Source organism: Elephas maximus, chromosome 1 (assembly GCF_024166365.1).
Source record: "Elephas maximus indicus isolate mEleMax1 chromosome 1, mEleMax1 primary haplotype, whole genome shotgun sequence".
NCBI lineage: Eukaryota > Metazoa > Chordata > Mammalia > Proboscidea > Elephantidae > Elephas > Elephas maximus.
In genome coordinates, this window is record NC_064819.1 from 50,349,702 (window position 1) to 50,363,812 (window position 14,111).

General features: G+C 45.0%; 1 protein-coding gene across 1 annotated transcript in view; it reads right to left on the reverse strand.

Moving 5' to 3' along the window:
• Nucleotides 1–14,111, reverse strand: part of TXNDC5 (thioredoxin domain containing 5) — a 31,906-nt gene that overhangs the window by 15,714 nt on the left and 2,081 nt on the right. The window contains exons 2-4 of the mRNA XM_049883220.1: nt 11,277–11,426; nt 6,309–6,414; nt 309–405 (exon numbers count right to left, since the gene is read on the reverse strand). Of these exons, the coding sequence (XP_049739177.1) occupies nt 309–405; nt 6,309–6,414; nt 11,277–11,426 (353 nt within the window). The remainder of the gene's footprint in view (nt 1–308; nt 406–6,308; nt 6,415–11,276; nt 11,427–14,111) is intronic.

Sequence of the window (14,111 nt, forward strand, 5' to 3'; positions counted from 1 at the left end):
ACTTGGTTACGCAAGGAGGTGCTGTCCGGCCGGATACAAACTCAGTGTGCCCACCCATGATTTGTGAGCTTCACGTGTAAGCTTAGAGTCAAAGTGGGCATTTCTGGAAGAGCAGAGAATAAAAAGAGACATCATTTCTACGAGAAGCATTTAACAATGAAGAGAGAAACCCCTGTTGTTGCTACCGATGCAGCTGTCTGTGAGCCCTCGAGTGGCAAGAAGAAACACTGAGCGAATTGAGGAGGTTGGGTCAGGACTGCGTGAGGACCAGATCCTGCCACAGGTGTCCACAGCAATCGCCAGCATACCTTGGGCGATGTGCAGCTCAAAGTTGTTCGCTGAGAGCTCATACAGGCCCTGCTTCGGCTCAGGGGCTCTGGGCGGCTCTACTTCTGGCTCTGGTGTCTAACAGAAAGAAACAAAACGGCAGTCACTGAGTTTGTCTGTGAACCAGTAACCATTTGCCAGCAAGTCGACTCCAACTCACGGCAACCGAGGGTGTGTTAAGAGTAGAACTGTGCTCCACAGGGTTTTCAGTGGCTGATTTTCAGAAGTGGATCGCCAGGCCTTTCTTTCGAGGTGCCTCTGGGTGGACTCAAACTGCCATGTTTTTTGTTAAGTGGTGCAAACAGTTAATACGCTTGACTGCTAACTGAAAGGCTGGAGGTTCAAATCCACCCAGAAGTACCTCGAAAGAAAGGCTTGGCCATCTACTTCCAAAAAATCAGTCATTGAAAACCCTGCGGAGCACAGCTCTACTCTGACACACATGGGGTCACTATGAGTTGTAATCGACTCTTTGGCAACCGGTTTCTTATCTGTGAGGACACAGTAAATGCCATCGAGGAGGTGACCTGTGTCTGCCTGAAGCCAACTGCAGATACCTGCTCCCCCCACCCCGCTGCCCCGACCACCTTGGGACATGTGTGATGCTGTCCCTGCTTTGAAACATTCTTTGGGGTTTCACAGGAAAAAATAAAATTCCTGATGAACATACTCTGAAGAGATGAGTGCTTAAAGACACAAAGGTAGCAAAAGGGGCGAACCCGAGAATGAGAAAGCACCAGGAAGGGGTGGCCTGGCTGTCCGTTATTCACACAGATGATAAGAAGAGCTGTGAGAGAAGGTCAAAAGCTGATAAAAGACAAAAGCAGGCGATGAGAAGGGAAACCCAGAGGAACGAAAGGCAACAGAGGAAACCACAGGGCAAGCACAAGCTCTGCTTTTAGGAAAATACAATTCACACGACTCAGATCAGGTCAAGAAAGCACGCCAAGGTGGTGAGTGACTTTTAAAAGGTGCTTCTGGGAGTACCTGAGCATTACCCACTGTAACAGCTGTACGGTCACACCAGTATTGCTGTTGTTATGCTGCCATTGAGTCAGCCCCTGTCTCATGGTAACCCCACACACGACAGGATCAGGCTTATGTGAGCTATAGGGTTTTCACTGGCTGATTTTTGGAAGTAGATTGCCAGGCCTTTCTTCCGAGTCCATTTTAGTCTGGAAGCTCCACTGAAATCTGTTCAGCATCACAGCATCCTTTAAGCCTCCAATGACAAATGGATGGTGGCTGAACATTAGGTGCACTGGCTGGGAATTGAACCCGGGTCTCCTGCACAGCAGATAAGAACTCTAACATTGACCCACCACTGCCCCCCAGCCTGGTACTACATAATTCTAAATGACTCTCCTTTTGAGTTCAGTATAGCTGGGGGCCCCAACCAAAGTGATCCAGAGGTGAAGAAAAGATCACTGAATAGCCGTTTTTGTTGCAGACAGATAGGTACATATTCCTCAATTTTTACCTGGTGATTCATACTCCTGTTAAAAAGAATCCCCAAGACCATGGTCTCAGGGAACACCTAGCTCAGTTGGCATAACATAGTTTATAAAGAAAATGTTCTACATTCCACTTTGGTGAGTAGCGTCTGGGGTCTTAAAAGCCTGTGAGCAGCCATCTAAGATACTCCACTGGTCTCACCCCTTCAGGGGCAAAGAAGAATGAAGATAACTAAAGATACAAGGAAAAGATTAATCCAAAGGACTAATGGACCTCATCTACCACGGCCTCCACCTGACTGAGTCCAGTACAACTAGATGGTACCGGGGTACCACCACTGACTGCTCTGACAGGGATCACAATAGAGAGTCCTGGACAGAGCTGAAGACAAACGTAGAACAAAATTCTAACTAAAAAAGAAAAACCAGACTTGCTGGCCTGACAAAGACTGGAGAAATCCTGAGAGTACAGCCCCCAGACATCCTTTCAGCTCTGCAATGAAGTTAATCCTGAGGTTCACCCTTCATCCAAAGATTAGACAGGCCCATGGAACAAAACGAGACCAAAGGGGGCACACCAGCCCTGGGGCAAGGACTAGAAGGCAGGAGGGGACAGGAAAGCTGGTAAAAGGGAACCCAAGGTCGAGAAGGGAGAGTGCTGACATGTCGTGGGTTGTTAACCAATGTCATAAAAAATATGTGTACCGTTTAATGAAAAACTAGTTTGTTCTGTAACCCTTCATCTAAAGTGCAATAAAAAAGAAAGATCTCCAAGTTAAGTTGCTGAGGCTTCAAAAGTGCTAGCAGCTGAACGCCATGCAAGGTTGTAAAGCACCACAAAGCTTTCCTTTCTGCTGCTAGCTGGTCAGACGTTTCACAGTGCTCATTCCCCACACAAAAGAATGCCCATGAGCACAACAGCCTAGGGTACAGTCAGCGAGTTCACACAAGGTGAAAGGAGATGCTGCATTTCACTCTACAAGACGTTCAGGTGGCTTTCAGTGTTAAACTGTTCACTGTGGGGCCGACTGGGGTGCCATGCTTCCGTGTGCCTTGGCACATACCAGAGAGGTGCCCCATCATGGGAACAACACAGCATGTGACAGAGAAGGGCACACTCGCTCCCCACTGGTGGCAAAGCAAATTGGTATATTCTTAAGAAAGTAATGTGGCAATATTCATTAAGTGTTATAAAAATGGTCTTGCTTTGCAATTTATGTCTGGGAATATATTCTAAAGAAATCATTCAAAAGAAGACAAAACCTCCTTTGCAAAGGCAAACATATTCCTTGTAGTATTACCAGTAATAACTGACAGAAGAATAGTTGAATTACAGCAAATCCACACGATAATACAAAATATAATCAATACAAAGACTACATAGCTCTAATAGAAAATCGTTAACGAGATGAAATGTGTTCGTATTTACAGTTAAATTGTTTATAAAAAATAGCAAAGCAAACATGAAAATATAAAAATTGGGGTAAAATATGCTTATATTCTTATTTTCTGAAATGTTAGGTTTTCTTTAAGCCTTTAATATTGCCATTAGCACTTGGAAAAAATCTTAGTGTATTCTGCCTAAATATAAAAATTCATATATTAACTTATTTAGGTGTAAAAACAGATGAAAAACTTTTTAAAAAAGCTTTTGCTTATATCTAAGATATAACTATCAGTCTCTTCTCGTCTGGAGCAAAAGAGAAAAAAGGAAGCCGAAGACTCAGAGAAGAAACTAGGACTAGCAGACTACACGAACCACAGCCTCATCTACCCTGAGACCAGAAGAACTAGATGGTGCCCAGCTACCACTACCAACCATCTTCATCAGGGCCAAATAGATGGGTCCTAATAGAAGGGGAAAAAACTGTGGAACAGAACTCAAATTCTGAACAAGTCCAGACTTAATGGATGGGTTGAGACTAGAAGACTCCCTAGGCCTAGACTAGAGACTATAGCCCCAAGATACTCCATAAACCTTGGAATGGAACTACCCCTGTGGCCAACTTTTAGCTAAATAACAGATGGGTTCATAAAGTATATTATGAGTGAGTACTGAGTACCTTTAAAAAAAAATCATCTCTATGAGGCCAATGGTTAACAATTACTCTAAAGCAAAGATGAAAGGGTAAGGGGACAGGGAAACCAGATGACTGAAAATGAAAGATCCAGAATGGAATTAATGAGGATGTTTGCACACTGTGAAAATGTAACCAATGTCATTGAACATTTTGTGTAGTAATTATTAAATGGAACCTAATATGCTGTGTAAACTCTCAACAAAAACACAATAAAATATATATTTTTAAAGTATTTGCTTAAAATAAAAAGCTAAATTCAAATTGAAAAGAATTTTCTGTTGGCAATATAAAGTTTGCATATTTGAACTTTTCCACAATAAGGCACATTACCTCAGCTAAAAGTCTTACAAAGAAAAGCATCAAAAATAGACTTCTAATTTTTAATTTTTATACGGTGGTACAAACAGCTAACATGCTTGGCTGCTAACATGCTTGGTTGGAGTTCCAGTCACCCAAAGGTGCCACAGAAGAAAGGCCTGGTGATCTACGTGCACTGAAAACGCCATGGTGCACACTTCTACTCTGACACACAGGGTCACCATGAATCGGAGTCCCCTTGGTTTTAATTTTTATGGTCATGGTTTCTGACAACCATGAGACATTAAATGTGACTATGGCGAGTCAGGTAACTGGGGTCTGGGCAGCAGTGGGGGGTTCCCCATGCCATTCCTCTCTACACCAAGGAGACAGGGCACTTCTCTCAACAGCCTCTGCTGAGCTGAGGCTCGGCCCCACGTCAGCCAGCCACTTCCTCTGAATGCAAGTTCTTCCATGAGAAGAAATATTTCTGCCACCCTCACATCGCCTGCTGGTTTCTTAAATACAGTCAACATGGAAGACCAGCTGCTTTGGTGAATTAATCTGTAATACATTTTAAAGTTAATTTGAAGAGTTTATTTGAGCCTATTAACTCTGTTTTTAAATCCATTTCCTCCCATCCAATCATCCCCTTCCCCCTAAAAATAGTATTTTTTTTACAAAGGAGGCAATTTCTAGTTTAAATGTACACAAAAGTTGCACCTGCTCCTCCAGCTTTCTTGCTGTGACTACGCAGCTGAGAAAGATGCAAATTCACTGAGAGTTTCGTGATTTTCCCTGCTACCTAAAATTAGATTAAGTCTCTGATCAAAACTATTTTTCACTATGCACCATTACAGAGATTTTGAAATACAAGGTACAGCAGCACTCACAAACTAGCTGGATTTCTGATTAGCTGCGACTTCCACAAAGAACAGGAGAGAGAGCTGAAGAGCCCAACAGACGTCCTGGAAAATGACACCACAGGCAGCGCACACCAAAAAGACTGCATCGCTCCCGACCATAAGCGACATTCAAAGCAATGAATTCTTACTAGACACAACAAAGCAGTCTCGGTTAACTATTTACATTCAAATGACAGCAGAGACGTCTAACTTTTCATCAGAAATGTACTGCAGGTACACAGCCACCTTTCTGGTACTGCACCAGCAAAACACCACCAGCCCTCAAGCCCAACTCGGGCCCCAGGGGCCTTTTCACTCTGAGCACTGAGCCAAAATCACCACAAAGGGACATTTAATGGTTTATAAAAAAACTTAAGACTCCCAACGTTATAAATTTTTCTTAGCATGTAATATTCTACATATAACATTCTACATATAACATGCAACTATGATGTCTTTAAAAAATATTTCAGAAATCCTTCTGTTTCCACAGCTACCTGGTGGTATAGACTGAACTGTGCACCGCCCCCCTGTCTGTCTGTCCTATAGGGTCACTATGAATTGGAATTGACTCAATGGTAACGGGTTTGGATTTTTTTTTTTGTTTAAAGCCTGCTCAGGCCTGTGGCCTGAGGACAGAGAAGAGGAGATTCACACTATGGGTACATCTGCTGAGAGTGAGACCATGAGAGGCTGCTGCGGGTGGTGGCGGGCACTAGTCCACGGGGACAGGGGAGGAGGTGCCGGAGTCTTCACGGACTGGATATTCTGGCCTAGGGCTGCCTGGACCCCAGGCGGCCAAGAGGCAACTTCTGATGCTACGCAATTATTGCCAGTTGTCTTACAGTGAGAATGGTGTAGGAGTTACACTAGAAAACAAAAAGTGTGTATCTATTGGACACATACAGGAATATTTACAAATGCCATCTCCCGAGGGCTGACTTGGCTGCTAAACAAAGCAGGTGGCAGGGACAAGACAAAACCCGGCTGCCAGCAGGTGATCAGTGAAGCCAGGTGATGGGTACATGGGGTTCTTTAGACTCTTCTCTCTATTGCATGCATGTGTGAACACTTCCATAATAAACAAGTTTTTTAAAGTTAATCTTAAAATATCAATGAGTTCTAAGCAAGGAAAATGTTGCTTTAAAATGGCAGCCTTCATTCTTCCCCTACACTGGCCTTGCCCAGGTTGTTATGACCCAAACATCAGAAGGAATACACTGCTTCCTGAGCGCTCAGCTCACCGCGGGCTCCTCATTCAGGGTCTGCAGCATCCAGGTCTCCAGTGCCTGGAAGTCCCGGGGGCCCTGGTACTTCACAGCTTCTTGGCCAGGCCTGAAAAACTTTAAGCTGAAAGAGCAATGAAACATTAGACAGAGCAAAGTTTTAAAGCACTTCAAACTGCTTTGAGTTGAGAGCATTATCTTATCAGGAAGCAAACTCGTGTAACGAAACAACCAGAAAATGAGGTATAAATGGGCTACAGCCACTCTCTGATGAAACTGGAAAAGGAAACAAAAATAACATTCTGGAAGATGATACAACGTTCTGCAAGACCATACAATTGCTTAGTATTATAATGATTAACAGTTTCTGATTTTATACAAGAAAAATAAAACTGAAGTGAAAATGTCAAACCTAATGCTATGAATTAACTCCAAGCTGCAAACATTCATTTCTCATTTGCAGAACTTTCAAGCCTTTTCCCCACTATGTATTTCTTATCCTTTCCAAGCTTAAATAGCTTGTTTTCTTGTTTTTTGTTTTTTTTTTAAGTTAAAAATGTAGTAGATATATCGTTGTTTTACAATAAATTCCGTTTTAGGCTACTTTATCAGGTACTAAACTTTATCTAAGTGTGAATATCCAGTAACTGTAAGGATGCAACTTCCCACCATTTGCTGCCCTACAGAGAAGGAGTCTTTTCTCTACAGACATCGGTCTCGAGAGAAATCGCAGAGAGACTACAGGACCGGTTCCTTCAGCAGTGAGCAATACATCAAGACAGGAAGAAATTAATATTGCCAGCTCCTGGACCATCCCATCGATAATGGAAAAAGAGGCTCTACATAAACTTAATAGGTGTCAGGGGTGGGAAAAAAAGTAACTACCATCTTCTGGCCAGCCAACTCATCCAAAACAGTCCTACCATCCCTTCCACAGCATTTATGTGGATTTTGTTAGTAGATGCCAAACGTACAGTAACAGAGTTACAAGAAGCCAGGAGCTGCACCAACTAGAACTTCAGGTTTGAATGGCTGACAACCGCAGACTCCCCAAAGGCATCACAGTGAAGCGTCACAGAGACCCAAGACAACCCATATGGGCATGTAGGCCTTTGGCAGAGCATTCAGCAGTGTGATGGGGCATAGGTGAGGTCCTTGACCTATCGCCCACGAAGGATATCCCCCTGGTTCCTCATAGCTTATACTTTGATACTTATAACAAAAAGTCAAAATCTAACTAGATTTCTGGTAGTTTAGGAAGTTTAACATTTTAAGCACCCCAAAGTACATCCTTACCCATTCTGGGGACCTCCTGGAGCTCTGGGAATACCTGTGACCCCCATAAACCCAAACCAAACCCACTGCCATTGAGTCAATTCCAACTCACAGTGACCCTGTAGGACAGAGAAGAACTGCCCCATAGGGTTTCCTAGGCTGTCATCTTTACAGAAGCAGACTGCCACATCTTTCTCCCTTGAAGCTGCTGGTGGTTTCAAACCACTGACCTTTTGATTAGGAGCTGAGCACTTAACCACGCACCACCAGTGTGATAGGGAACTAGAAGATGCTCACTGGACTTCACCTCCTGTTTCCCAAGCCCCTTCCTTCCACCAAAGGGCTTCAAGATGGAAAACAGGTGCATTATTAAAGTCCCTGAAAGGACCATAGGTACTCAAACAAAGTCCCCATTTCTTTGCTGAAGTTAAAATACAATAAAACCTAACTGGTGATTTTTCTAATTTGGTGTGCACTGAGCAAAACAAAAAGAAACAAACAAACTCTTTTTGCTTTTGGACTGAAAATCTTTCTAGCTTGCCCAAGTCTGAGATTCTTCTTCAACAAGCTTACAGAGCTTTGAGACAGAGTTGGGCTCCACCTGAGCCGGCCAGACCATCTGGCCTGTCCAGGTAATCTGACTTTACTTTCCACTGTGGGCAGGCATCAAGGGGTGCTGAAGGCCAGGCCACTGGGTCCAAGTCTGAGCAGAGCCCCGGTCTTCTCTGCTATTACCAACCTCTACGTGGGCACTGTTTGCTTCTCTGGTAATCTGTTTCTCTCTTTCAGAGGGACTGCATGACAGAAAATCCCCACCTCCATGTCACTCCGGAAAACAGCGAGCTGACTGGCTGTGTAAGTTCTACTGCTCTAGACAGCTTCCCTCCTTCAGGCCTGTCTCCCTTCATGATTTCCCATATGTAATGATTTTTAGTCTCTGGGTGGTGTAAACAGGTAAGCGCTCAGTTATCAACTGACAGGTTGGCAGTTCCAATCCACCCAGAGGCACCTCAAAGAAAGGCCTGGCAATCTCATTCCAAAAGGTCAGAGGCATGAAAACCCTATGGAGCACAGTTCTACTCTGACACACATGGGGATGCCATGAGTTGGAACTGACTTGAATTTTGCTTTTTTGTTGTTGTTGTTTGAATGATTCTTTCCTAGCTCAACATGAAGATCTCAAAATATTTCCTTGAGGACAGCCAGCCACCCACAGGGGCCACGAGAACCCAAACCCCCTCCCTCTCCAACTCTTTACTCCTGATAAAGGGGCTGATGGAAGGATGACTTAAAAGCTAATATACTGACACAAACTCAAGACATCTACACGCATTGTCTAAGCCAGACCTGACAATGCCTCTATCCAATGGGCACTGCTCTAGGGGCAATAAAAGCTCACATAGGCCAATCTATGAGTGCCTGACTCAGTGTGACACAGTACACTCCACCTCCTGCCTTCTGTGAACAAACCTGTGCCCGGGCACTTCTGCAGGGCTGCAATGCTCACTGAGGTTCACTACAGTGCGAGCTCGGTGCGTGGTTTACTCGGGGAGACCAGATCTCTGAAGTAAAAATCAGGACATGTGATCCCACACGGACCTTTTATGTTAGTGAGCAGCACCTATGGAGTGACTGTTGCTGCAGCCAGATAACCCTCACAGCCGGGCCCAGACCGAGCCCTTTACTTCCCTCTGGAGTCCCAGGACACATGTCCCTCTTGGCCTGAGGACACCACCGTTGCCTGTGGTGTCAGCCACAGAGCCACAGATGGTCATCTGCTTGAGAGTAGACATCATGGCCAAGTCAGGTGGGTTGCCCCTGTATCCTGAAAGTGACAACTCCCCATAGATAACCATTTATCTCATCATCCTGGCCCTACCACTTACCAGCTCCTTATTTGGCGACCCTTGACCCAAGCCAAATTTATTTTAAGGGCAGATCCCAAAAAGATAGTGAGTGCCTTGAGGCAGATACATTTAGTTGGGGATTTCTACTGAGCTGACTTGATGTAGACTTGACAACATGCCACTTAGATTAGTAAGAAGTCACCAAAGACCACAAGTTCCAGAGTCCGTGATGGAAGGATGGGGCAAACTCTGACATTTATTGGGTGTGCTCAGCAATTGTCTGGTTGTCTCATTGAACCCTTCTCACAGTGTACTGTGGGGGTATCATCATCCCTGTTTTCTACTCAGAGATTCAACAATGTGGACAGAGCTACATGACGAGTCCACGATAGTACATGGCAGAGCTAGGATTTAAACCATGGCTTCGAGGTCCAACCCCAGGTTCCTCCCACTTTTCCATGCTGCCTCTCAAGTTTGAAGATAAGCTCTAGTTTTATACTTAACTGAAAAAACCAGTTGCTGATTCCAACTCATGGTGACCTCATGTGTGTCACTGAAACTGTGCTCCCTAGGGTTTTCAATGGCTGATTTTTCAGAAACAGATCAACAGGCCTTTCTCCCAAGGCACCTTGGGGTAGACTCAAACCTTCAATCTTTCGGTTAGCAGCCAAGCAGTAAACAGTTTATACCATCCAGGGACTCCATACTCAGCTGAATGCCCTCTATATTACTCAACTAAGTAATGAACGATAGAGAACTGACTTCACTCATTAAGTAGAACAAATATTTAGGGAGTTATAGTAGCCAGCCTCCTCACTTTGGTCTGCAAACAGCACCTCCTCTCCAGGACTCTCCATGTGGTCTGAATGGGGCTACCATCTTCCTACAAGATCCTGCCTCCCTGGCCACAGTGACTATTCCTGGAATCACCACTTCACCCAAGCTGGACCACTCAGGGGAGGGCACAGTGCTTCCCTGGGGACAAACAGATGCAGGTCTCAAAGCTGTGAAGGCACTGTGCAGTTAGCGCAGTAGAAACAGGCCCCCAAACTCCTCAGGGCTTCCTCTACACCCTTCTAATTAATTCTCTAATAAGCCAGTTTCAAGCTCTGGTTTCTTACAACCAAAGAAGCTGTTTAACTGTCAAGGAAGTAGGTAGTATGGCCTGTCAGAACTGCTGCACTCTGGTTTGTCACCTGCCTTTTCAACAGAGGAGTTCCTGGGCGGTGCAAACAGTCAACGCACTCAGCTGCTAACGGTAAGGTTGGAGGTTCAGGTCCACCCAGAGGTGCCGCAGAAGAAAGGCCTGGTAATTTACTTCCAAAAAATCAGCCATTGAAAACCCTGCGCAGCACACCTCTATTCTGACACACATGGGGTCATGATGATTCAGAAATGACAGCAAGTGGTTTCCAACAGAAACGGCTCTTTCGATCATCACCGGGGGAATTAACTCTAGGAAGGAATTTAAGAACAATGGAGTTACCGAAAATTCACTCCAAAGTTTGTGTTCACTGTGCAAAATGTATTTGTGAACATACGTCGTGGCAGGACCTCCTGGAGACCCCATGTTTGTTCTGCAAGCACATTCTCTTATAAACAGGAAATCCCAACACTGAGGAGTTGAAGGCTTTTTCCAAACAAAGTACAAAAAGGCATCTAAAATAGACACCATGTTAAATATAATCTTTCCCTAACAACATGGACTGCCTGCTTAAATTTAGTATCTCCTAACTCCTCGGAACTACAAAGGAAGTTGCCAAAAGTTTAACTGGGACTGTTTTTGGCCCAATGTAGCTGGCAAAGTGATATGGAAAAACCTGAACTCCATTTGAAGCAGGCACCCTTCCCATGTCCCACTCACGTGGGGTATCCTCGGACCCCCTGGGCGGAGCACACATCTGAGTTAGCCGTGCAGTCCACTTTCGCCACGTAGACCTTGGCGTCTTCCATGCTGTTGTACTTGTCCCCCAGATCATTCCACGTCGGCTGCAGCCGCTGGCAGTGTCCACACCTGGAAGAAGAGTCACAGGCATACTGAGTGCCCATTCGCTCCAGCGTTTCTATAGGGCACTGGGGCTCTCCCACCCTCTCTTTACACTGCAGTCACAACTACTACAGGACCCGCCACCCCCGCCTAACCTCCCCAGAGCCCCAGCATTCTTCTCAGCATTCAGTTCAAACTTAGCACGTAGGTCTTCCTTGGTCGGCCCTGCAGACCTCCACACCCGAGCTCACCCCTGGCCCTTTGCAGCCCACCCCTCAGCCATTCCACAGTGCTTGCATTTTCTGATGGTCTTGCTCTGGGCCTCTGTCCATCTTCTTTCTTGGTCACTTCCTCCCTGACCTCCACCTGGCTAGTTTCTATTTGCCCTTCAGGTTCAGTTTGGGTGTCACTTCCTCTAAGAGGTCTGCCCTGAGTCCCCAGGCTGAGCTTGGCCCCGCTCTTGTCTCTACTCTTCTGGAAGCTCCCCTCTCCCCTGTTACTGAGGTGGCTTGGTGTGTCTGACTGTAACTTCTCCTTTATTATGTCAAGTCCTCTCTACTAAACAACCAAACACCCCCGACTACAGGCGACCTCAAAATTAAACTATTTCTGCATTTTTTCCAATACCCAGCCAAACCAGTGCCATGGAAAGCTAAAAAACCACTTCTAGCTATCCAAACTTCTACAGTTAATACAATCAAATGTCTGTAGTATTACTGCATAAATTTGGCTATATAAACTACTTAAAAATCATCTATCATTCACATATGTTCATTTACAAGTCCTGCTTTTTTCCACACTTCACATTTCATGATGGTACCAGCAGTTTTTCTGCCACTAGATCAACTTTTGGAGTCCAGAGCTGCTCACTATCTTTAATTGCCTCGGCTGTTGGCGGTGCCATACATGCATGTCACATGAGCCCACACTGGACACTTTACCCAAGCTTTAAGAACACACTCACAGCGCATTATTGCAACTGGGTGTTTCACTCATCTGGTCATGTGTATTCATGGTGCCTACAAGGTAATACTTGCTACAGTGCTCCATAACATGCTCCTTAAAAGGCTTGCTTACCAGACACCCAACACTTGTAACTTGTCAAGTTCTTCCTTTAAAATAATTTCTAAATAAAAGCTGTGTTCAATCTCTTTGCCTCTTTACATTTCTGACAGATGGTCTCCATGATAAGCATCTAAGTAAGTCTGCATCAAGCTTTCCTAGGCAGTGCTTTCCAAAGCAAGCCAAGAGCATCCCTGTTTTTATAAGCGGATCAAATACAACGATTCCCTCCTTTCTGAAGGATAATTTTGCGGGAAAACTCACCATTACATTTTAGTATGTATGTATATATGGTTACAAGTTCCAAGAAGGCAAGCGCGTCCTTTTGACTACTGTACTTCGAGTTCCTAGCACATGTCTTTGGCAACTTATTAATTGAATGAATGATTAAAAAAAAAAAAAAAAACACAGTGAAACTGTACATGTGGATATAGCTTCTGTAGATTCAACAAAGTGACCTTGCAAGAGAAATAGAAAGGTAACCAGGGAAAAATCACAACTTCCATAGCAGCCTGCAGTGAGTGTGCCTTGAAGGATGCGAATCTGTTGGCCTCCGGCATGTTTCTTCTCATGGTGCAAGCAACTTAGCACATCAAGTGTGACCTTAGCACATCGAGTGTGACCTGAGCACATCGAGTGTGACCTGAGCACATCGAGTGTGACCTGAGCACATCAAGTACAATGCTGCCGGACACAGATGGAACGACTAATGCATTCAGTGCCTGAACCATGCACTCACGGTCTGACCCAATGCTGGAGGAAACCTGGCTGCACAGACTTACTGCGTGACCCTATGTGGGGTGGTTTCCAACAAGGCACCTTTCTAAGGGATTTCCAGGGGCAGTTCCGACTCTGGGTTTTTGGATTGTTTGTTTTCTCTGCCAGATATGCTCATTTTAAATGTAGCTCTCACCTAACCTGTGGCTTCCCCGCATTCTTGAGAAGTCAACTCAAGACTAAATTAGAAGTGAAAATAAGGAATTAGTTCATTGTGCACAAATTCCAAACTGACCATCCCAGACCATTACCAAGCCAGGCGGGCCTGTGCCTCTCCCCGTCCCTGTCCAGGTGGCTGTGATGGACCCACAGGTGCCATCAACTTGGTATCGGTGGTGTGGAACCCTGTTGCTACAGCATGGACCTCTGAAACAGCCAGCTGCGTTCAGAAGGCAGTTTGTAACCACGTGATAAAGCAAGGCCACATGGTCCTCCCAAAGAGGCAGCCCAACCTTGACCTCACTGGCAGCGGGTTCAATGTGACCAGCAAATTGGCTGCAGAGAAGCTGTGACCTGATGTGGCACAAAATGTACAGCAGTAGGGACAACCCTTACATCTGCCAAGTTCAGATCAAGGATACTAATCAATGTGGTCATTGCATTGTGCTTCTGCCCCCAGATCACACGTGGGTCTGCAACAGTCCACAGAAACTGAACGGGAAAGAGGAGCCCGTGGTGGGGCAGGCAGTCAGCCTGCAGTGTGCTCCCATCTGCTCTCAAGGTATAACTTTTAAATGCCATCATAGAAATTCACATGTCTCTCTTCAAATACATGTAGTTGACTTTTAAAAAGACAAACACAAAACTTCAAAAGTTAGTTTTCTTGGGAGCATCCATCCAAACCAATAAGCCACAAGGGAAAAACGAATTTAC